This window comes from Hypanus sabinus, chromosome X2, assembly GCF_030144855.1.
Source record: "Hypanus sabinus isolate sHypSab1 chromosome X2, sHypSab1.hap1, whole genome shotgun sequence".
In the NCBI taxonomy this organism is placed as follows: domain Eukaryota; kingdom Metazoa; phylum Chordata; class Chondrichthyes; order Myliobatiformes; family Dasyatidae; genus Hypanus; species Hypanus sabinus.
In genome coordinates, this window is record NC_082739.1 from 13583573 (window position 1) to 13608877 (window position 25305).

At 42.1% G+C, this 25305-nt stretch overlaps 1 protein-coding gene across 2 annotated transcripts in view; it reads right to left on the reverse strand.

The window, feature by feature from the left end:
* Positions 1-2076: 2076 nt before the first annotated feature.
* hoatz (HOATZ cilia and flagella associated protein) overlaps positions 2077-25305 on the reverse strand; it is a 90761-nt gene continuing 67532 nt past the window's right edge. The window contains exon 6 of one of the 2 annotated variants that reach the window (XM_059956998.1): positions 2077-2198. In XM_059956998.1, coding sequence (XP_059812981.1) covers positions 2111-2198 — 88 coding nt within the window. In that variant the 3' untranslated portion in view covers positions 2077-2110. Of the gene's footprint in view, positions 2199-16790; positions 17746-25305 lie in introns of those variants that run through there. The other variant, XM_059956999.1, reaches the window with a different exon arrangement.

A 25305-nucleotide genomic window follows, 5' to 3' on the forward strand; every position in this document is an offset into this window, starting at 1 on the left:
GAAGCAGCAGCACTGCCTACTGTGCCTACTGTGATCATCAAAATCAGGTTTATTATCACTGATATATGTCATGAAATTTTTTGTTTTGCAGCAACAGTACATTGAAATACATAATAAATTACAATTAGTTAGAATAAGAAAAAAAATGCAAAAAGAGAGCAAAAAGTGAGATGGTGTTCATGGGTTCATAGTCAACAGAGAAATCTGACGGCGGAGGGAAAAAAAACTTTTCACTGAAATAAATCTCTAAACTGTTGGGTCTATGGGAATGTGAGTATAATTCTATAGGGTATAATGCAGGTGGTGTTTAGAGAAAGAAACTGCCTTGAGAGATATGAGGTGTTAGTAAGAAATTTTCTTTTTTTTTGACTTGTAGAATATTTTAGTCAATTGACCCTGATTATTGTTTTGGACCCTTAACTTTCTCTCTCTGCTCCCTCACCCTTTTGCCCATCTCCCTCTTGAGCCAAGCATTCCTCTGTTTCTCTCTCATAGTTACAATATCAACAGAGTTCTCTATACAGTTCTTTCCACAAACATTAACTCTGCAAGAAGCAGACTGGTGATCCTTTTATTCTTTCATACATCTGAGGCTAATTTTGTTACTGGACTTTATATACTTGCACTGACAAAGAATTTCGAGATCAGTCATTCCTATCAAGACATGGAAGGTCTGACATGCAGCACAGTAGTGCTGTACTAACGGTTTTTATCCTTTAGACTGTATGTTAAATGGATGCTTTGTTCAGCTGTGACGCATTGCAGGCATTATTCTGTGATCAGGGAACTTCCCTGGTCAATGCGTTTTAAACGCCCTCCCCCCCAATAACTTGGTTGACCACTTATCTAATTGTTGTGGGTGGGATCTTGCTATGTGCTTTTGTGTCTGGCTCTTCAATGTGAATAATTGTGGTGCTTCTGAAAGAGATCCTTCATAATACACAGGAATGACTTGTGTTTTGACGTGAATGACGTGCTTTGTGTTAACCAACCCAAAGTTACTCTCAAATGAGTCTAAACCATAGTTTGAACTGCATTTACCTGTTCTGGTCCCACAACTTTTCATTTCTGATCTCTTTTATTTTAGCTTCACTTGGAATGCACTTTGGATTGAATTTCCTTCCGGCCAAGGGCTAAAGAAAACAAAGTTTTCCCTGCAGGAAGACAGAAATGTTCAGGGGATGAGGTACAGTCTTGCCATTAATAAGGCATCTGTTGTTCACTGTGAGAGTCCAGACCAGGTCACAGAGGAAGTGAAAGAAACAATAATCAGCAGACCTGGAATAGCCAAGAGGTTCAGTTATGCAATAAAAATTGAACTTCCTTCTGCTAGACATAAAAAAAAATCCCAAGGCATGATTTTAGTGAAGAGTTGATCATTATTCTGCATTTTCAAACTAATATTTATTCCCAACAACATCACAAGAAACATAATCTGCTCACATTTCTGTTTGTGGGACAGCAATTGTATTTGCTTAACTGCTGAATTTCATACTTACAGCAATGAATACAATTCAAAAATGCTAAGAGTCATTACATAAATTCTAAGAGTTCTAAGAGTCATTACATAAATTCAACTTTTTACATTAGCTATGCCCGAGAAGGTACCATAAACCCCACTAAAGAGTAACATGTCAAAGTCAGTCTTACAGCTTCGGAATCTTCCAAGAAGACTTGAAAACATAGCAAAAATAAGGAAGTGTAGATCAACCAAAAAACATTTGCGTCATTAATCTTGTTCCCTCAAAACAAAATGTGCGCTTATTTTCTTAAGAATTTTCCACCCATTTTATTACCCAATTATAAAAATGGAAGCTAATTTCTTTATTTTGCCTTCAGTTATTATCATAGTAATCCTTGTCCACTTCTCACAAATATTAATTCAAGTCCTTTACAAAACATCTCCATGTCCCACCAGCTGCCTCCATTTTGAGTGTGTACTCCATCCACTAGCCTTCAGGATAAAGTACCCTAGTTGGTTGGGTGGGTCAGACACTATTTGGCTTTTGTAGGTAACTCTTTTAAGGGAATTGTTGTGGGGAAAGGCTTGTCCTGCAGGTTGAGTGTAGGTGTGGTTAACATACTTGCCTTGGGTTGGTAGATCTTGGTTTCAAACCATTCTTAATGATTCTTCAGTATTTGAGTGCTGCACTGCTGATGATACTCTCAGTTGAGGAGATACCGGTGATTCCATGGATCTATTTAGAGAAGAACAAAGAAATTATACCTCAATATCTGGCAAATATCCAAATATCCTTATGACATAGTAGGAAGTCATTAGGCCCATCAAGTTCATGCTTACTTCCAAAGCAATTCCATTTCTCTGCTAATAGTTAATGCTCAACCATCCTCACTGATTACTTGACCATCAAAAATAAAATTGGATAGACAATTGAAGACTAGGACCATAAGACCATAAGATATAGGAGCAGAATTAGGCCACCTGGCTCATTGAGTCTGCTCTGCCATTTCATCATGGTTGATCCAATTTTCTTCTCAACTCCAGTCTCCTGCATTCTCCCCGTATCCCTTCATATCATGACCAATCAAAAATCTATCGACCTTTGCCTTAAATATACATAAAGATTTGGCCTCCACAGCTGCCTGTGGCAAATAATTCCATAGGTTCACCTCTCTCTGGCTAAAGATATTCCTACTCATCTCCATTCTAATAGGACACCCCTCTATTCTGAGGCTGTGTCCTCTGGTCTTAGATTCTCTCTCCATGGGATACATTCTCTCCACATCCACTCTGTCAAGGCCTTTCACCATTTGATATGTTTCAATCAGGTCACCCCTCATTCTTTTGAATTCTCGTGAATACAGGCCCACAGCCATCAAACGCTCTTCATATGACAAGCCATTCAATCCTGGAATCATTTTCACGGACCCCCTTTGAACCCACCCCAGTTTCAGCACAACCTTTCCAAGACAAGGGGCCAAACCTGCTCACAATACTCCAAGTGAGGCCTCACCAGTGCTTTATAAAGTTTCAACATTATATCCGTGGTTTTATATTCTAATCCTCTTGAAATGAATGCTAACATTGCATTTGCCATCCTCACCACAGACTCAGCCTGCAAATTAACTTTTAGGGAATCCTGCACAAGGACTCCTAAATCCCTTTGCATCTGCTTTTTTTTGGATTTTGCTTCCATTTAGAAAATAGTTAACCCTTTCATTTCTTCTACCAAAGTGCATGACCATACAATTCCCAACACTGCATTCTATCTGCCATTTCTTTGCCCATTCTTTGAATCTGTCTAAGTCCTTCTGTAGCCTCTCTACTTCCTCAAAACTACCTGCCCCTCCACCTATCTTCATATCGACTGCAAAGTTTGCAATAAAGCCACCAATTCCATCACCCAAATCAATGACATAATGTAAAATGAATCAATCCTAACACAGATCCCTATGGAACTGCTTTATCCATGCTAGAATCTTTCCTCTAATACCATGAGCTCATAGCTTGTTGAGCAGCCTCATGTGTAGCACCTTGTTAAAAGCCTTCTGAAAATCCAAGTACACAACATCAACTGATACTCCTTTGTTTATCCTGCTTGTTACTTCTTCAAAGAATTCCAACAGATTTGTCAGGCAAGATTTTCTCTTGAGGAAACCATGCTGACTACGGCCTATTTCATCATGTGCCTCCAAGTACCTCGAATCCACATCCTTAATAATCAACTTCAACATCTTCCCAATCACTGAGCTCAAATTAACTGGTCTATAGTTTGTGGGACACAGCAGGCCAGGCAGCATCTATAAGGAGAAGCACTGTCGACGTTTCGGGCCGAGACCCTTCATCAGGACTAACTGAAGGGAAAGATACTAAGAGATTTGATAGTAGTGGGGGGGAGGGGGAAATGCGAAATGATAGGAGAAGACCGGAGGGGGTGGGATCATTTCGCATCTCCCCTCCCCCCACTACTATCAAATCTCTTAGTATCTTTCCCTTCAGTTAGTCCTGATGAAGGGTCTCGGCCCAAAACGTCGACAGTGCTTCTCCTTATAGATGCTGCCTGGCCTGCTGTGTTCCACAAACTATAGACCAGTTAGTCTGAGCTCAGTGATTACTAATGCCTCCACAATCTCTTCAGTCACCTCTTTCAGAACTCTGGGGTGCACACCATCTGGTCCAAGTGACTTATCTACCTTCAGACATTTCAGTTTCCCAAGATCCTTCTCCCTAGTTATGGCAACTTCACACACTCCATGCCCCCTGTCACCTGGAACTTCTACCATACTGCTAGTGTCTTCCACAGTGAAGACTGATGCAAAACTGTGGAAGTGTAGAATGATCACTCCACAGAAGAAGGTCATTTAGCCAATCATATCTGTACTGGTTCTCCAAAAGAGCAGCTGTCAAGTTCCATCTAGACCATAGTTCTGTAGCTATCCAAATTTTCCTTACCATCTATTTATCTTATCCTCTCTTGAAGTCCCAGTATCTCTATCCATTCTAGTAAGTTTATTTTGTTTTGTTTGCCTAGAGATAGAGCATGGTAACAGGCCGTTTTGGCCCAACCAACCCATGGCACACAATTGTACCCACGTGAACAATGAATTTATTAACCAGTATGTCTTTGAAATGATGGAGGAAACCAGAGCACCCAGAAGAAACCCATGTGGTCATGGGGAGAATGTACAAACTCCTTACACACAGCAGCTGGATTTGAACCCGGGTCGCTCATGCTGCAAAGTGTTGCGCTAACCTCTACACTACAATGCCACCCATATTCTGGAAACTGACTGTGTAAGTCTTTTCTGGACCTCTCTAAAGCCTTTGCATCCTCCTTATAAAGAAGAGATTGAAAATTAACACAATGCTACAACACCCATTTTTCTAAAGGGTCAGTGTGACTTCCCTGATTTTGAATTCTTGCCCAGACTGTTGGTCCTATTAATTATTTATCAACCTGCTCTGCCACTTTCAATGACTTGTACACCCATACCCCAGGCCAATCTACTTCTGCATACATTCTTTATTCTGGATGCATTTCCTCATTCTTCCTACATCAGCATTTCTCTACATTAAACTTCATCTGCCACCCTTCAGCCCATTTCACCAGCTTGTTTACATCCTGCTGCAACATTATTCTCTTTGCAGTTCACAAAGTTAGAAATAGAGGCTTGTAGCAGGACATTAATATAAATCTAGAAAACCCAAGACCTTAACACTGATTCCTGGAGAATGCCACATTTCATTTTTCCCCAGTATGAGAAGCAACCATTCATCCTGACCCTCCGTTGACTGTTATTCAGACAACCTTGCACCCGAGCTATCATTTTAATGTGGCACCTTATCAAAAGCCCCCACCACATTGACTGAATTACCCTCATTGACTCTTTCTGGTACCTCTTCAAAAAATTCTATCCAATTGGTTACATCTATTTGCTGCTAACAAATCTGTACTGGTTTGCTAATTTAATTAATTTTCTTACAGATTACTATTAATCTTGTCCTGGATCAATGTTTCTGAAAGCTTTCCCCAGCATGAGGTTAAACTGACTGGCATACACAGGAGTGGAGTGATGTGGATTATGTACAGGCAGAAAATACTTAGTTTAATTTAGATTCATGCCTGGCACAGAGACTGTGTGTTGAAGGTGTTCCTAGGTTGCACTGTTCTATGCTCCATTTATATCATTATGGTGCTTTCCATCAAACCCTTTTGTAACCGAGGGAGTAACATACCCACTTTCCAGTCCTCTGCCATGACCCTTGTATCCAAAAAACCATGAAAGATTCCACTCAATGTCCTCCTATACTTTCCTCAGAATCCTCAGGTGCATCCCAGCCAGTCCTGGCGATCAGCCGACTCTTTTCAGATACTTTGTTCCACCAATTTTTACCGTGCATACTGTCTCAACCATCTTATCATCATTATTAATATGAAAATATTCTCTTTTCTGTTTTTTCTATGTGGGCCACCTGTTAGTTTGTGTGTATGCGAGAGGGGGTTGGGGGTTAGATGCTATTGTCACTGCTCTTTTCTGTGAGGGAGGGGATGTGGGGAATTTGGGGTTTGCAAGTTTTGTTTCTTTTTCCTTTTCACGTGAGGAGGGGGTTCAAGTCTTTTTTCTTTCAACAACTACTGTGGTTTTTTTTGTATTTCATGGCTATCTGGAGAAGACAAATATCAGAGTTATATTGTACATGCACACTTTGACAATAAAATGAACCTTCGAAGATACAAAGCATTCATTTAGATGTATAAACATTAGCCTCAGCATCCAAAGACTGCAGAAATGGGACTGAATAGATTTACACTATAAAACTCTGCATGAACTCCATAAACTGAATGCCTCCATTTAGGCCATAATGATTATTTGATTCTATAATCTTACTCTTGCTTGTGGGGCCTTGCTGTCCATAAAATTGGTGGCTGTTCTTGCCTACAAATCAATACCTAGACTAGAATTAATTGCTTTGAAAATTGGCTTTGAAGCATATTAGAATGTGCTGAGGATGTAAAAAGATCAAAATAAATATAATATTTTCCTTCTTTTATCTATAAGGCTCTTACTTTAAACATGTTTAAAGTCCTTAAGTAATACTGCTTTTTAAGCATTACCTAATGTATAGCCACAGTAAAATCTGTCTGCTGTATTACATTGATCAATGCAATTTGTCCAAGTATCCCTGAAGATAATGAATCTCCTTTTATTTGTTATCCACCCACATTGCTTCATGTCACCAGTAAAGTTAATGACTTTACTGCAAGTCTGAAGGAAATCTGTATTAGCCTATTTGTACTGCATTGTTAACATCACTGAACAAGAGAACGGACCCAATCTCAATGGGGCAGTTCTGACTATTTAATCTTAGACAGACACTTTCCATTTATCATCATCTTCATCAATCATTAATTTAATTTCATGTGAAGCATTCACCATCTTCTTTATGAGCCTTGATGTATGACACAAAGAGCTTGGCTTCAATCATTCCTTCTTACGCCCCGTTGTCAAATCATTGGTAGCCATGTTGGCGAACATTTCACATCATAATACTTTGACCAAGCAATTGAAAAACAGAAAATAATGAATCCTCTCCTCTCAGATTCCTTCTTCTCCAGCCCTTTATCTATCCCACATACCTGGCTTCACCTATCATCCTCCAGCTAGCCTCCTTCCCCTCCCCCCACCTTTTTATGTTGGTGTCTTCCCCCCTCCTTCTCAGTCCTGAAGAAGGGTCTCAACCCAAAACGTCGACTGTTCATTCATTTCCAAAGATGCTACCTGACCTGCTGTTTGTGTGTGTTGCAGAGAATAATTAATGCGTAGGTGATGGGGTATATATAATACATCCCCATGCGACAAGATAAAAGATCAAGACTAGTTTAATTTGTACATCAAAACATACAGTGAAATACATCATTTGTGTTAAAGACCAACACACTTGGGATGTACTGGGGGCAGCCTTAGTGTTGCCATGCTTGTAGTGCCAACAGAGCACACCCACAGCTTACTAACCCTAACTTGTACATCTTTGGAACATGGGAGTAAACTAGAAACCAACATGGTCCTGGGGAGAACTTATAAATTCCTTACAAATTGAACCATGATCTCACAGCTGGCATTATAAAGCATTGTGCTAACTGTTACACTACCATGCTGCCCACAAACATCTCCCCATTGGGGAACTGAACCCCGAACTCTCACATGACAGGTAGGGATACTAACCATAATACTAACAAGGAACTGATGGACTGATGAACAGGCAGACAGACCAGAAGAGAAAGAACATTAATGTTCTTTCTTCAATAAGCTTCCATTTGTCATCCTCCATACACTTCATATCATCCACATCTCTGCTCTCCAGTTGCTAAACTTCATTTGCATGGGGCTTTCTCCATCCATCACTCCTGTCCGCACTGTCCTACTCCTAGCTTTCCAGTGTTGTCCACCTCAATTCTAAAATTCTCCTCCTTGCTTTCAAAAGTTCTTCAGTTCTGAGACTATACCAGATGGAGTGCAGAAAGATGAGGGGGAATCTCATTGAAACCTACCAGATACTGAAAGGCCTGGGTAGAGTGGACATGGGGAAGATATTTCCATCAGCAGGAGAATCTAGGATCCGGGGGCACATCCTTAGAACAAGGGATTTAGTTTTTGAACTGAGATGAGGAGGAATTTCTTCAGCCAAGAGGTGGTGAATCTGTGGAATTCATTGCACATTTGGGTTGTGGAGCCCAAGTCGTTGTGTGTATATAAGTCAGAGACTCATAGATTCTTGATTGGTAAAAGTTCTTAAAGGTTAGAGGGAAAAGGCACGAGAATGGGGATAAGGAAAAGAAAGAGCCATTATTGAATGATAAAGCAGACTAGATGGACTAAATGGACCTAATTCTGCTCCTGTATTTTATGGTCTTATGGTTCCGAGTTCTCAGCTTTTAATTTTCTTCATAAAACCTGCTACTTTATTAAGTTTTTTGCTCATTTGTTCTGATCTATTGCCAAGAACAGTTTCTCCTGGAGGAGAGTCTGGAAGCAGTTCTCAGGGGTCACAGCTCTGAAAAAGGGAATGGCCTATACAAATGAAATGAAGAAAAAATTGGACAACTATGAATCTTTGAGACTTGCAGTATTATTTATTCTTTATTTGCAAAATGAGTCTTCTTTTGAACATTTTGTTCGTCAGTGTTTATGTATAGTTTTTTTCACAAATTCTATTGTTTATTTTCATGTAAATGCCTGTAAGAAAATGAATCTCAAGTTAGTATGTGGTGATGTATATGTATTTTTATAATACATTCACGTTGACTTTGATAATTACACACAAAGCACAAAGCAAGAGTTTTGAGTTAAGAAGATATTAAGATAAAATAAGAAAGTAAGTGTATCCGAGGAACAGAAATGCTCTTATTGAATAATGTAGCAGGGTGGAAGACTCATTGGTTGAGCCCTGCTCCCATTGTATTCCTGTTCTTCCATTACTTAGGTCTCCATACCCTGGGTGAGATTATGCACTGCCGTGTTATGTCCAGGCTGTAATACACTATCACATTGGATGGCTACATAGTGTGAGTGGTACTCTCCTGAGTATTAATTAACCTCTGATTCTGTAGATTACTACCTGTTTTCCAGTTACGTTTATTCCATGTGTGGCCACTCATGATATTTGTTATTCTGTGTAATCCCTGCCCTCCCAAACCATCTCCAGTTATTAATTTTCTGCATGATTCTTCTGGTTATTGGTGATTCAATGTGTGACTTTTAATTTCCGTATAGCTGTCGCAACGCTGATTATGAGTTCTTCTAGTATATGCAATTTCCTCTGGGTGTGGATGTTTCAATCTTTTTTTGCTCTCTCATGGTTGTTAGACTATCATGAACACTTTAGTGATTTTTATTCAATGTGTGACTTAGTATTGGTCCGTCCATAGATAACTGTGGCAGAGTGGTGCAGTCGTCGGTGTTGCTGCTTTAAAGCTCCAAGGGCTTGGGTTTGATCCTGACCTGGGTCTGTCTGCACAGGGTTTGCATGTGACTACATTTCTGCTGAGCTGCTTCTCACATTCCAAAGATGTGTTTGCAGGTCAAGCAGAAGTTAACTCTTAGCGTAGATATGTGACAAAATAATTAAAAGGCAGGTGGGAGAAAATAAATGCAGGGAAATAAGATGGGAAATGGAACTGATGCAATTGCTCAGCCCAGTGCTGGTGTGGGTTCAATAGGCTCATTTGTGTCATAATAAACAAGGAACCCCTGGATATTTCTGAGTGATTATTTCCTGGTTGTTGGCTATTCTCAAAACAGCTTGCAAACAAGGCTTGAAACCTTCCCTTTAAATACTGTCAATGAGTCCAGTGAGTAATTAATATTGTGTACAGTTATGTTTTAGAAAGACGTGTTTTAATGTTCCTCCTGGGTACTCTGTACATAAATCAAATTAAATTGTTGTACTTCATTGATGGAATGAGTGTAACGTAAATTATTATTATGATGCAACTAAAGCTTAATCTGCTTGCACAAGCTTTGTGGTTTACAACACCCTCCCTGGAGAACAGGAAGAAATCTTACTGACGTCCAGAGGTTTATGGATGCTCTCAAAATGTTGCCATTAGCTTTCACTCTGATTGAGTATTGGGACCAGGAGCTGCAGCATCTTATTTCAGCAGGTAGTGGGTGAACACATCTCTCAGAGCTCAGCCTGCTCTCTGCTGTGGTTTCTGTTTGAAACATTATTCTCTGTAGTCCTCACAACACTTTTTTTGTTCACTAATTTCTGGTTGCTGCCATCACTCCACCCAAATTCTCTCCAAAAAAGCACTAATTCATACCGTGTGGGCAACACAGTAGCATAGGAGTACACACAACACTTTCCAACACCAGCTGCAAGATCAGGGCTCGATTCCTGCCACTATTTGTAAGGAGTTTGTAAGTTCACCCTGTGACCACATGCATTTCCTTCGGGTGTTCTGGTTTCTTCCCACATTCCACAAATGAATGGGCTAGGGTTAGTAATTTATGAGGGTAAAGAGGGTTTCTTCTTTTTGTTGACTAGCAGGAATGCTAATTTACTGATAACGAGAATGGTATTCCTTTGTAAACCAAATGGGGATTAATGTTCTTTCTTCTGAGTCTGTAAGCTTTTGTTGACGGGCTTTTGGGCAGATCAGCGCGAGGGGGTCGAGAGAGAGGACGCAATGCTGTAAGCTGGGCGAGGATCGGACCCCAAAGGGGGGTCCGAGGCCGGGAGATTCTCCGAGGGGGGGGGGGGGATGAAGCTAGATGTGCTTGGTTGACCACTCGGAGGGTCCTGAGCTGTTTGGAGAGTCGAGGAGTTCGGAGGGTCCTGAGCTGTGAGTCGAGGAGTTCGGAGGGGATCGAATGGTGGCCAGAAGACTTCAGAAATTGAGCTCCAACGGTTGTGCACAAAGTGGTTTGGACTTTGATAAGTTTGGCGCCTTTTCTTTATTTTTTTTTCTCTTCATATATACTGTATCGTTATTAATCACTTAGTTATAGTAACCTTTATAAATTGTACTCATTTAATCGCATATGGTGTACTGTCTGTTTTTGGGCGAGGCGGGGACATCACACAGCATCCACACCAGCTGATTACCCAGTTTGGCGGGGCTGAAGGCTGCTCCCCCTAGACAAGAACGAGCTGAGCGAGCCTGAGGCGACCCAGGGGGTTACATTGTGGGGTGCTCGTCCGGGGTTGATTTCTGTGGAAGCTGTGTGATCACCCTATTTAAATTGTGTCTGTGGCGAAGAGCTGGTGTGCCTTTGTGGGTGTGCGATTGCTGGTTATCGTTGTGTGTGTGTTGGGTGGGGTGGCTGCTGTTGGTAGCCTGGAGGTTGTTGTTCGAGTTCCGACTAGTGCTGACGAAATGGCGGTGGGACCATGGGCTGTCCGTACTGTTTGGAGATTGAGGAGTGACAGGTTGGGATGTTTCAGCAGTGGTGAGCTCCGCCCGGTTGTTGGAATAATGTCCAGCCCTAAAGGGGCGGAGGCGTGGGCGGAGCGGACCTCTCAGTTGTTGGGTGAGTGGCAGTGCTTGGCTGAGGGAAAGCGACAGGGACGGGTTGAAAGTTTGAGTAGGCGGGCTGGTGACTTTGTTAGAACTGTCAGGCGCAATTACCTCGAAGTGACTGCTGCCAGTTCTGGGAAAGTGTGGGAAAATGCGTGTGGTTCGACTGGAAGTCAAATGCCGCAGCTGGGGGGGCTTATCATATCCGTGGCAGGAGATTGGTGGGAAGTTTTTAGGGTATCCCTTTTTGCCTAGGGGGGCAGATAAATTGCTTGTGGTGCCAAGGGGATCTGTCAAGGGGATCAGTTGATTCGAGAGGTGTCGGGAAACTTAGAGGAGGCCCAGTGGGGGAACGGCTTGGGGTCTCTGGGGGAGCACGTTCCCAGCAATGTACCAAGGAACTCCCGAAAGGAGCAGACCCTATTCCTGAAGGTTTAGAGGGGCCACGCGCACAGGTGTTGTTACGGATGGATGGAAGTCAAGTTAAAGCCATCCTCGGCACCGGGGAGCCGGTGAAGTTGCTGTACAGTTTGTTTCATAACCGTTATTGGAAGCATTTACCCTTGACGACATTGAGGACACTGGAGATTCGGGGTACCAGTGCCGGTGATTATCCAGACGACGGTTGTTGGTCAGTGAAAATGGAGTTCTTAGAGGCAAATGTGGAGGAGACTGAGGTTCATGAATCGTTAATGCTGATGTGTCCGGACCCTGTTGAGACGGGCAGCATTTCTGTTCTAGAGAGAACCAATATCCTGCTGGTGTGCTTGGGGGCCTGCCCGGAGGAGGCGGGTGAGCATTGTTTGGAGGCATTGTCGATGCACCCAGAGTTTCGAGCTGCTTGTGCGGACGTGTGTAGCAGCATTGGGCTGATACCGAATTCAAACAAGAGCCAGTGGTGGTACGGCCTGGGGGAAGTATCTGAGGGTGAGACCCTCTTCGTGGACGCTGCGAAATACCACAAGGGAGGGGAGTTGACTGCTGAAGACACCTTGGAGAGAGAGAGGTTGCGGCGACTGGCCCCTACAGCCGTGGAAGATGTAGGCAGCGTGTGTGTGGATTATATTGCGTTGAAGAGGCGCACTGTCAGTGACCAGAATACGGCCCTGAGGGCCAGAGAGGCGATGGCCTGTCTGAGTGGTGTGAAGTGGTTTAAGGTGCTGGATCTGAGGAGTAGATGTTGCCAGATCCCGATAAGTGGGGCCGACAAGGAGAAGACGGCCGTTATAAATTCCCTAGGAGTCTTCGGGTCCGAAAAGATGCCACAGGGCATATCTGGAGCCCTTGCAACCTTCCTGCTGGGCAGGTGGAAGACCATAGGGGATGTGGAGGCGTTTGGAGTTTTGGTGTATGTGGATGATCTCTTGGTGTTTGGATTTGCCTCAGGAGAATATGAAGTGAGGTCGTTGCAGGAGCAGCTGAGAACTACCAAGTTAAAGTGTTTTCGGGACACGTACCAGGGCTGGCGAAGGTCGCAGCTCGTGAGTGACTGTCTCTACGGAATCAAGTTTGAAATGAAGACGGAGAGACTGGAGAAAGTGATCTGGAACCATTCGGAAGACTTACAAGTTGGAGAGAATGAAGAAAGTTGTCTGACTGAGGGTAATAGCAAACTGAGAACCCGGAGAGGGGAGTTTGCGGAGGTGAAGAAATTACAGACGAATCTCAGAAGAGAGAAGCGGAAGCTTGAAGGGAACCTGAAGATGACCATCGACAGTTCAAATGAAGTGCAAAACCTGAAAGTTGATCTGGAAGAAGTCATGAGGAAGAAAAAGCTGGAGAGAAGTGCAGTGAATACTGAACAGGAGGCTGAAGAGACTGCGGGAGCAGTGCAGGCCACGTGTTTCCGTTTGGAGAAGATCAAACAGCAGCTACCGATCACAGGAATGAGGAAGAATATAGATTCGATGGATGATGTGCTGGATGTGTGGTACATGCTGCCTTTTGCTGACTTTCCCTCGATTGAGGAAGAGACCTTTGGCCCTTCTCCCATTGAGTCAGGTGTAGCGGGGAGGGTTAGCTGTGTGCAGTGTGGGGCATGAGTGAGAGGTTGAGAGAGGAGTTGGTAGTGGGCCCAAGGTATCCCCAGTTGTGTCTGAGCCTGAAGGGTTTAGGTGAGGGGGTACGGAGGTCTCAGAAGGGTTAGGGAACTCCCAGATAGTTGGCCTAAGTAGCGCCTGAAAAACAGGGCGTGAGGGTTACTGTGTGGGGAGGAGATGTCACTGTTTGTGCTTGGGTTACGGTGTGTTGGCAGGAAAGGTGGCGAGTTATTTAGTAGTCATGAGGACATGACTATTATTTGGTGGAGGGAGAGTGTAAAGAGGGTTTCTTCTTTTTTGTTAACTAGCAGGAATGCTAATTTACTGATAACGAGAATGGTATTCCTTTGTAAACCAAATGGGGATTAATGTTCTTTCTTCTGAGTCTGTAAGCTTTTGTTGACGGGCTTTTGGGCAGATCGGCGCGAGGGGGTCAAGAGAGAGGACGCAATGCTGTAAGCTGGGCGAGGATCGGACCCCAAAGGGGGGTCCGAGGCCGGGAGATTCTCCGAGGAGGGGGGGGGGGATGAAGCTAGATGTGCTTGGTTGACCACTCGGAGGGTCCTGAGCTGTTTGGAGAGTCGAGGAGTTCGGAGGGTCCTGAGCTGCGAGTCGAGGAGTTCGGAGGGGATCGAATGGTGGCCAGAAGACTTCAGAAATTGAGCTCCAACGGTTGTGCACAAAGTGGTTTGGACTTTGATAAGTTTGGCGCCTTTTCTTTATTTTTTTTTCTCTTCATATATACTGTATCGTTATTAATCACTTAGTTACAGTAACCTTTATAAATTGTACTCATTTAATCGCATATGGTGTACTGTCTGTTTTTGGGCGAGGCGGGGACATCACACAGCATCCACACCAGCTGATTACCCAGTTTGGCGGGGCTGAAGGCTGCTCCCCCTAGACAAGAACGAGCTGAGCAAGCCTGAGGCGACCCAGGGGGTTACATGAGCAAGCTACAGTATGTTGGCGCTATAATCATGATGATACTTGTGGGCTGGTCATTGACACAAATGGTGCATTTCACTGCATGTTTCAATGTACGTGTGACAAATAAAGCTAATCTTTCTTTCTTTCTAAAAGTGTCCTTCTTTCCCAGTTATTGTTCACCTTGGAATATATTGTACTTCTTGAGAATATACATTTATGGACATCTTATCAAAGGTCTCTGCATTATTCAGAAATGGGAGCATTATATGCAAAATAACAAATTATAAATCTGCTTATCCAGGAATACCTAGATACATATTATGTGCTAATAGCTGGGTGTAGATTACATACTGTACAGAATAATCAGATTTGTATCATATGCAGAGTAACCATTAACTAGATACTATAACCAATAATCGAATATATTGTCAGAATCGGAATCAGGTTTAATATCATTGGCATATAGTATGTCGTGAAATTTGTTGTTTTTGCAGCAGCAGTACATTATAATACATAATAGAAAAATATGAATTACAGTGAATATATATATGTATTAGTTAAATTAAATAAGTAGTGCAAAAGTAAAAATAAAAAAGTAATGAAGTGGTGTTCTTGGGTTCAATGTCCATTCAGAAATTGGATGGCAGAGGGTAAGAAACTGTTCCTGAATCATCGAGTGTGTGCCTTCAGGCTTCTGTACCTCCTTCCTGATTATACGCATATAGAACAGGTGATAGCCAAATATATGTTATATACAGGATGACTGATAACATCCGATAAGCTAAAATGATAACTAGGTTCATGTTATATTCAGAGTTGTAATAGCCAGATTGCACACAAAGGCACTTAGACACATTCAAGTAGAATGTTACAGTACAGAAGCAAGCTATAAAACTTACTGTGCCTGCAGGGGGTTGTTAATTAAGCTACTAGATCTGTCCTTTATTTTTAGCCCCAGAGTTTGACAACTTTGCTCCTTTGTTTATTTAGTCAATTTTCTTTTGAGATACTGCTGTTCTATTTGCCTTCACCACTTCTTCTGTTTATTCATAGGCCTGAAGAGCTTCTGGCAAGACCAGCAACTTCCCCAACTTACCAAGAAAGTGATACAGCAGTAATCAATTCTAATTAATGATGCATGACTAATGAAGGATGGCTCCTGCAACAGAAATGAAAAGTACTGTTGCCATGCAAGGTGAAGCAGGGATGGGAATTTCGTTTTGGCTGAACGAAACAGAAAAATAGCAGGCATAACATCCTCATCATTGTACTAACGCACACCAAATAGTCCTCTTTGTGCTTTGCAAATTTCCAATTACACTGTAGTCATTTTCCACCCTTCATTTGGATTGAGTGAGATATGCTAACTGGTGGAGTGGTGTCGCAGCAGCAACCTGGCACTCAACGTCAGTAAGATGAAAGAGCTGATTGTGGACTTTAGGAAGGGTAAGATGAAGGAACACATACCAATCCTCATAGAGGGATCAGAAGTGGAGAGAGTGAGCAGTTTCAAGTTCCTGGGTGTCAAGATCTCTGAGGACTTAACCTGGTCCCAACATATCGGTGCAGTTATAAAGAAGGCAAGACAGCAGCTATATTTTATTAGGAGTTTGAAGAGATTTGGCATGTCAACAAATACACTCAAGAACTTCTATAGTTTTACCGTGGAGAGCATTCTGACAGGCTGCATCACTGTCTGATATGTGTGTGTGTGTGGGGGGGGGGGGGGGGGGCGGCTACTGCACAGGACCAAAAGAAGTTGCTGAAGGTTGTAAATTTAGTCCTCTCCATCTTGGGTATTATCCTACAAAGTACTCAGGACATCTTCAAGGAGCAACGTCTCAGAAAGGCAGCATCCATTATTAAGGACCTCCAGCACCCTGGGCACGCCCTTTTCTCACTGTTACCATCAGGCAGGAGGTACAGAAGCCTGAAGGCACACACGGTGATTCAGAAACAGCTTCTTCCCCTCTGCCATCCGATTCCTAAATGGACATTGAACTCTTGAACACTACCTCACTTTTAAAATATGTATTATTTCCATTTTTTGCACGATTTTTAATCTATTCAATATATGCATACTGTAATTGATTATTTATTTATTTATTTATTTATTTTTTTCCTTCTCCTTTATTATGTATTGCATTGAACTGCTGCTGCTAAATTAACAACTTTCACGACACATGCCGGTGATAATAAACCTGATTCTGATTCATCAAGAAACCTCAACTCATAACTCAGGGAATTTAAAATCAAATCTCACCCTGGCATTTTGAAGTTAATTCATTTAAAACATCATAAATAATATGGATGTCATCAAATCATAGTCCAAACATAATTATCATTACAGAATACAGGTTCATTTATTTATTGAAACATACAGTGAAATACGTCATTGGATTAACAACCAATACAACCTCAGGATGTGTGACATCTTGCAAGGCAGGAGCCGTTTGAAACCTGCAAGTCCTGTTGGGAGTAAGTCACTATTTGAGACAATAAAAAGAAAGGAGATGTAAGCAGGGTGGCTATTATGTGAGTGGGACAATATTAAAGTGGTCCAACTTCGGCTCAATACACTTGGACAAGCACAGGCACAGAATCTAAGTAAGTTTCCAGGAGGATTATTTTTCTGTTAGTTCATAGCTACTGTGCCAAAGATGGGTCTAGAGTTAGTGGTACGTTCCGTGTGTGAGATGTGGGAACTTTGGGAGACCTCCAGTCTTCCTGATAACAACATTTGCACCAAGTTCACCAAAGTGCAACTCCTTAGAGAGGTGTTAAGTAACTGGAGCAGCAGCTGGATGACTTTCGGCTCTTACAGGAGAATGAGGAGGTGATAGATAGGAGCAACAGGGAGGTGGTCACACCTAAGTTGCAGGAGGCAGGTACATGGTGACTGTCAGGAGAGGGAAAGTGAATAGGTAGCCAGTGCAGTGTACCCTATGGCCCTCAATAATAAGTATACTGCTTTGGATACTGTTGGGGTGTGGTGGAGAACCTGCCAGGGAGAAGCCACAGCGGTCAGGTCTCTGGCACTGAGTCTGGCTCTGTGGCTCAGAAGGGAAGGGGATGAAGAGGCAAGTTGTAGCCATAGGGGATTTGTTGGTTCAGGGAACAGAAAGGAGGTTCTGTGGATGAGAACAAGATTCCTGGATAGTTTGTTGTCTCCCAGGTGCCAGGGTCAGGGCCATGTTGGATCGAGTCCCCATCATTCTTAAGTGGGAAGGTAGCAGCCAGAGATTGTGGCCCATGTCATTACCAGTGACATGGGTCGGATGGGCGACAAGATCCTGCAAAGAGAATTCAGGGAGTTAGATGCCAAGTTAAAGGACAGGACTTCCAGGGTTGTGATCTCAGGTTTGCTATCTATGCCACGTGCTAGTGAGGCCAGAAAAAGGAAGATTATACAGTTTAACACGTAGCTAAGGAGTTGGTGTGGGGGGGGGGAGGGCATCAGATTTTTTGGATCATTGGGTTCTCTTTCTGGGAAGGTGATATCTGTACAGATGGGACGGTTAGCAGCTGAACTGAAAAGGGACTAATATACTAGTGGGAAGGTTTGCTAGTGCTTCCTGGGGGGGGGGGGGAGATGGGAACCAGAGTGTCAGAACAGATAGTGGAGTGGTTGTGGTGAAAGATGTTGTTAAGCTGACATGCAAAGTTAGGAATCAAAAGGTTGAGCATGGTGGGACTAAGGTTCTGAGCTGTGTATATTTCAATGCAAAGAGTATCGTAGAAAAAGTGAATGAGCTCAGGGCATGGATCAGTGCATGGAATTATGACATTGTAGCCATCAGTGAGATTTGGTTTCAAGAGGGATGGGACTGGCAGTTCAGTGTTCTGGGGTTCTGTTGTTTGAGACATGATAGAGCAGGAGAGATTAAAGAGGAAGGGGTAGCATTAACAATCAAAGAAAACGTCATGGCAGTGCTCAGACAGGACAGATTGAAGAACTTGTCTAGTGAGGCTTTATGGGTGGAACTGAGGAATATGGAAGGTATCATATTAATGGGATTATTACAGACCACCCAACAGTCTGCAGGATTTAGAGGAGCAAATTTGTAGAGAGATCGCAGACTGTTGCAAAAAACATAAGGTTGTGATAGTAGGTGATTTTAACTTTCCACATATTGACTGGGACTCCCACACTGTAAAAGGGCTGGATGGTAAAGAGTTTGTCAAATGTGTTCACACAAGCTTCCTTAATCAGTACCTAAAGGCCCCAACTAGAGAGAGAATGATGCTAGATTTCCTAATAGGGAATGAGATACGGCAGGTGACAGAAGTTTGTGTAGGGGAACACTTTGCATCTAGTGATCACAATGCCATTAGTTTCAAGGTAATTATGGAAAAGAATAGGTCTGGTCCACAGGTTGAGATTCTAAATTGGAGAAAGACTAATTTTGATGGCATCAGAAAGGGTCTGGCAAGTGTGGAGTGGGGCAGGTTTTCTGGCAAAGGTGTACTTGGTAAATGGGAGGCTTTCACAAATGAAATTTTGAGAGTACAGAGTTTGTATGTCTCTGTCAGAATGAAAGGCAATGACAACAGGTGTAGGGAACCTTGGTTTTCGGGAGATACTGAGGCCCTGACTAAGAAAAAGAAGGAGGTGCATAACAAGTATAGGCATGCAGGAAAAAATAGGTACTTGAGTATAAGAAATGCAAGAGAACACAAGAAGGAAATCAGGAGGGCTAAAAGAAGGCATGAGGTTGCTCTAGCAGACAAAGTGAAGGAGAATCCCAAGGGCTTCTACTGATATACTGCATTAAGAGCAAAAGGATAGCCAGGGACAAAATTTGTCCTCTGGAAGATCAGAGTGGTAATCTATACATGGAGCCAGAAGAGATGGGGGATAGATAAATTCCCAGGACTTACAAAGTCTTCCCTCGGACCCTGCGGGAGGCTAGTGCAGAAATTGCAGGGACCCTAGCAGCAACATTCCCTCTAATTTGTAATGACCATAGAACCATAGAACATCACAGCACAGAAACAGGCCTTTTGGCCCTTCTTGGTTGTGCCGAACCATTTTTCTGCCTAGTCCCACTGACCTGCACCTGGACCATATCCCTCCATACACCTCTCATCCATGTACCTGTCCAAGTTTTTCTTAAACGTTGAAAGTGAACCCGCATTCACCACTTCATCTGGCAGCTCATTCCACACTCCCACCACTCTCTGTATGAAGAAGCCCCCCCCTAATGTTCCCTTTAAACTTTTCCCCCTTTACCCTTAACCCATGTCTTCTGGTTTTTTTCTCCCCTAGCCTCAGTGGAAAAAGTCTGCTTGCATTCACTCTACCTATACCCATCATAATTTATATACCTCTATCAAATCTCCCCTCATTCTTCTACGCTCCAGGGAATAAAGTCCTAACCTATTCAACCTTTCTCTGTAACTCAGTTTTTCAAGTCCCGGCAACATGCTTGTAAACTTTCTCTGTACTCTTTCAACCTTATTAATATCCTTCCTGTAATTCGGTGACCAAAACTGCACACAATACTCCAAATTCGGCCTCACCAATGCCTTATACAACCTCACCATAACATTCCAACTCTTATACTCAATACTTTGATCTATAAAGGCCAATGTACTAAAAGCTCTCTTTACAACCCTATCTACCTGTGATGCCACTTTTAGGGAATTATGTATCTGTACTCCCAGATCCCTCTGTTCTACTGCACTCCTCAGTGGCCTACCATTTACCTTGTATGTTCTACCTTGGTTTGTCCTTCCAAAGTGCAATACCTCACACTTGTCTGTATTAAACTCCATCTGCCATTTTTCAGGCCATTTTTCCAGCTGGTCCAAATCCCTCTGCAAGCTTTGAAAACCCTCCTCACTGTCCACTACACCTCCAATCTTTTATCATCAGCAAATTTGCTGATCCAATTTACCACATTATCATCCAGATCATTGATATAGATGCCAAATAACAATGGACCCAGCACTGATCCCTGTGGCACACCACTAGTCACAGGCTTCCACTCAGAGAAGCAATCCTCCACTACCACTCTCTGACTTCTCAGTGTACACAAAAATCTCGTGCTGTGCATTTTTTTTTGCCCAGTGACAACATGTGTGCACTGAATAATACCTTCAATAAAAACAGTATAAATAAGCCAGTTCTAAAATCTGCAGACAAATCATCGCAAATTCCATGCTGTCAACACTGTCCACATCAGAAACCGGAAAAGGAAATGTGATCGTGTATGATTGTGAAATATACTTAACATTCCAGTGAGATAGAGGATGACAACCTTTTGTGCGTAGTTTACATTCTTTTGTGTGCCTATAGCAAAAGATGTGTGCACATGCACACACCTTAGAGGGAACATTGCTGAGCACAGATAGTTAAAACATCCTTAGCCATAGGTGAGTTCCAGAGGATTGGAGAGTAGCTAATGTTGTTCCATTGTTTATGAAAAACTCGAAGAATAAGCCAGGAAATTATAGACCAGTGAGTCTGGCATCAGTAGTGAGAAAGGTATTCTAAGGGACCAGATATATCAGTATTTGGAAAGACACGGACTGATTTAGGACAGTCAACGTGGCTTTGTGCATGGTAGACCATGTCTAACCAATCTTACAGAGTTTTTCGAGGAAGTTACAAGGAAAGTTGATCATGATCAAGGCAAGGCAGTGGATGTTGTCTACATGGACTTCAAGTAGGGCCTTTGACAAAATCCCTCATGGGAGAATGGTCAAGAAGGTCTCAGTCACTTGGCATGAAAGATGAGGTAGTAAATTGGATTAAACATTGGCTTTGTGGAAGAAGCCAGAGAGTAGTAGTAGATAGTTCCTTCTCTGATTGGAGGCCTGTGTCTAGTGGTGTGTCGCATGGATTGGTGCTAGATCAGTTGTTTGTCATCTATATCAATGATCTGGATGATATTGTGGTAAACTGGATGAGCAAATTTGCAGATGACCCCAAGACTGGGGATGTAGTAGACAGTGAGGAAGACTATCAAAGCTTGCAGTAGGAGCTGGACCAGCTGGAAAAAAAGACAAAATTGAATGCAGCAACTGTGAGGTGTTACACTTTGGGAGCACCAACTAGCGTAGGACTTGCACAGTGAGTGGTAGAGAACTGAGGAGTACAGTATAACAGGGGGATGTGGAAATACAGTTTCATAATTCATTGAAAGTAGTGTCACAGGTAGATAGAGTTGTAAAGAAAGCTTTTGGCACATTGGCCTTCATAAATCAATGTATTGAGTAAAGGAGTTGGGATGTTATGTTGAAGTTGTATAAGACATTGCTGAGGCCAAATCTGGAGTAATATGTCCAACTTCAGTCACCACCTACAGGAAAGATGTAAATAAGATTGAAAGGGTGCAGAGTAAATTTACAAGGATGTTGCCGGGCCTTGAAGATCTGAATTAGAGAGGAATGTCAAATAAATTAGGACTTCATTCCCTAGAATGTAGAAGACTAAGGGGACACTTGATAGAGTTATACAAAATTGTAAGGAGTATAGATATAAATGCAAGCAGCCTTGTTCACTGAGGTTTGGTGAGATTAAAACTAGAGGTCATGGATTAAGATTGAAAGGTGAAATGCTGAGGGAGAACTTCTTCACTCAGAGGGTGGTGAGAATGTGGACCGAGCTGGCAATGCAAGTAGTGGATGCTGGGTTGGTTTCAACATTTAAGAGAAATTTGGATAGGTACATGTTTGAGAGGGGCATGGGAGGCTATGGCCCGCGTGCAGGTCAATGGGACTAGGCAGATTAATGGTTTGGCATGACTAGATGGGCAGAAGGGCCTGTTTCTGTGCTGGAGTGTTCTATGACTATTCTATGTGCTGGGGTCAGCCCACAAACGCCACCACTCAATAACAACAACACAACATGAAGAAAACAAAACAAAAAGATTTCAGGATTAAATGGTTTGCCATATGAAGAGCATTTGATGGCTCTGGGCCTGTATTCACTGGAATTCAGAAGAATGAGGGGTGACCTCAATGAAACCTATTGAATAGTGAAAGGCCCTGATAGAATGGATGTTTCCTATGGTGGGAGAGTCTAAAACTGGAGGACACAGCCTCAAAATAGAGGGTCATCCTTTTAGAATGGACGATGAATTTCTTTAGCCAGAGAGTGGTGAACCTGTAGAATTCTTTGCCATTGGCAGCTGTGGAAGCCAAGTCTTTATGTATATTTAAGGCAGATCTATGTATATTTTAATAGATTCTTGATTGGTCAGGGCATGAAGGGATTCAGGGAGAAGGCAGGAGATTGGAGCTGAGAGGAAAATTGAACCAGCCATGATGAAATGGTGGAGCAGACTCGACGGACCAATTGGCCTCATTCTGCTCCTATATCTTATGGTCTTAAAAGTCCCTTTCCTCCCTCCCACTCACTCACACACAGACAGGCTGCCCCCGAGCCTCCAGTGGACTTGCAGACTTTGGCAGCAGATATTCAACCATCGATTTCTGACACGATAACTCAGGGGCTTCTTCGACCATTAGGCAGGCCTCGACTTCCAGATTCACTGACTTCAAATTGTAGAAGTAAACCTGCCACCCTTACTCTGCATCTGACCTGGGTTTCTCCAAAGCCACATCAACACAGTTAGGTGTTGACTAATAAGGAATTGTAATTACTCAAGAAAAAGGACCACCACCACCTTCTTAGGGCAACCAGGGAAGTGCATTAAATGTTGCATCACTAACAGTATTTACAACCTAAGAATGTGAGCACCATTAATGCTCTCCAGTGCATTTCATAATTGGCAAGCTTTCCAAAACATTTGTTCCCAGTTGTAAATTAGAATTTAATTACAACTGTAATTATGGCTTGGTTTTTGTATACATACCACATGAGAGCATGTGTTTTGTGGGACTAACATAGGTTATGCCACTATCAATCATGAGGGCTCGAAAATGTTTTACCAATTGGATTTGCTGGGGGTATTTCCAAGTAGGTCAGAAAGGGAGAGAATGTATGTTTATATTCTCTCTTTCAGAAGTATCCTAATGATGACATATAAACATAGGATTATTGAAATTAGAATAACATCATTGCTGCTGTTAAAAGTGACCAACATTAAAGGGCAGTATAATAGTGTAGCAGTTTATACAATATTTTATAGTGCCACAAATCACCAATCAGGGTCCATTTCTTGTCCGTAGGGAGTTGGTATGTTCTCCCCATGACCACCATCAGTTTCCTCTGGGTGATTTGTTTTCCTTCCACATTCTAAAGACATATGATTAGGGTTGGATTTAGTGAGTTATGGGTATGCTATGTTGGCGCCAGAAGCATGGTGACTCTTGCAGGCTGCCCCCAGCTCAATCCTCGGACTGTGTTGGTCATTGACCCAAGACAATGTTTTTCACTGTGTGTTTTGATGTTTCAATGTTCATGTGATAAATAAAGCTAATCTATCTTTATCTTTGATTTCTGGCTCAGATGTATGTATTCATCATGAGGTGCAGGGCAGAATTTAATCAGGAGCATATTCAGGATATTTCAATGTATTTCAGACACTGAAAGTTCTTTCAAAGTCTAGTTATTACAGTTTTGTAGACAAATTTGGTATACTAAGCAATAAATTGAATGATCAGATATTGTTTTGTGCCTCTGGTTGAGGTATTAACTTGTCCAGCATATGAGGAGAATTCCCATGTCTATTTTTGAATTGGATACTTTTAAGATTAGCTTTATATGTCATGCTTACATTGAAACATACAATGAAATCTTGAGGTAGCAGATTTGGCTTCAGACTAATGTTTAATTGAAATCACTTTATTTGTGAATGTTCAACATAGCTTCAGCACTTTGGAGAGAATGGGACTGGTTTCAGAGCCAGTACAAACTCAAAAGTTCGAGTGACTTTTAACCAGCAGACATTTAACATCTTTGATTATTTAACTTTCCCACAGTACTGCCTGCGGGGAGCCTAAATAATGGAATAAGGTTTTAAAATGGGCTCAAACCTTTCACTTTCCACCTCAGAACTAAATATTGAAGCACCAAATCATAGGTACACACCTCAGCGTCAGTTATGAACTGAAATCCAGTTAAGGGATTATGGATATTTTAAGTATTTTGTGGTTCATTTGCTTTCTTCCAAGTTCTTGTAATTCATGATTTTCAATCACTAGAAGCATTAACTTAAAGTCTCAGTTGTTGTTTGCCATCATTGTCTGGGGTTTTCCTTGGGGTTATTAATGCACACTACAAGTAGGGTTCTGTCAGTAAGAGATAAACTTTTCTTTGTACCTTCTCAGATAGCTGTCAAGGCTCTTAAAATATACACTTCTCTAAACTCCACATTTTCAAATCAGGGGAAAATATACATTGTAGAAATTCTAAACAACATTTCCTCTTGATAATAATAAAAACATCAGAGGAGACCAGACATTAAGCTTGCATGTTTCACTCTGTTAGGGGCATTACAGTGCTACTAGTTCCATGAATATAGATGGCAAACCTATGGAAAAGAGAAGCAGGATTGATAGTAATGTAAAATGAATGTAAATTTGTTGTCACCTGTTTTGCATAATTGCAAAACTAAAATTACTCTTTGCATCTTAGAAAGTCAGGGGATATGGGGATAGTGATGGAAAATGGAGCTGAGGTAGAAGCTGTGACTTTTATTTAATGGCGAAACAGGCTCAAACAACCAATGGCTTATTCAAGCCTTTTCTTCCTCACTTTTCTTGCTTAGTAGGGTTTTTTTAATTCACAAAATTTTCAATCCTTAAGATAATTTCCTCTTTTATGAGGCATTGTAAATGTTGTTACTTCAATGTACTTGTGCTATTTTTGAATAATAATAATAAAAAGATTTGAAAAGAAAGCTTATTGAAACCTTAATGTTCTTTTGTAAGACATCCAC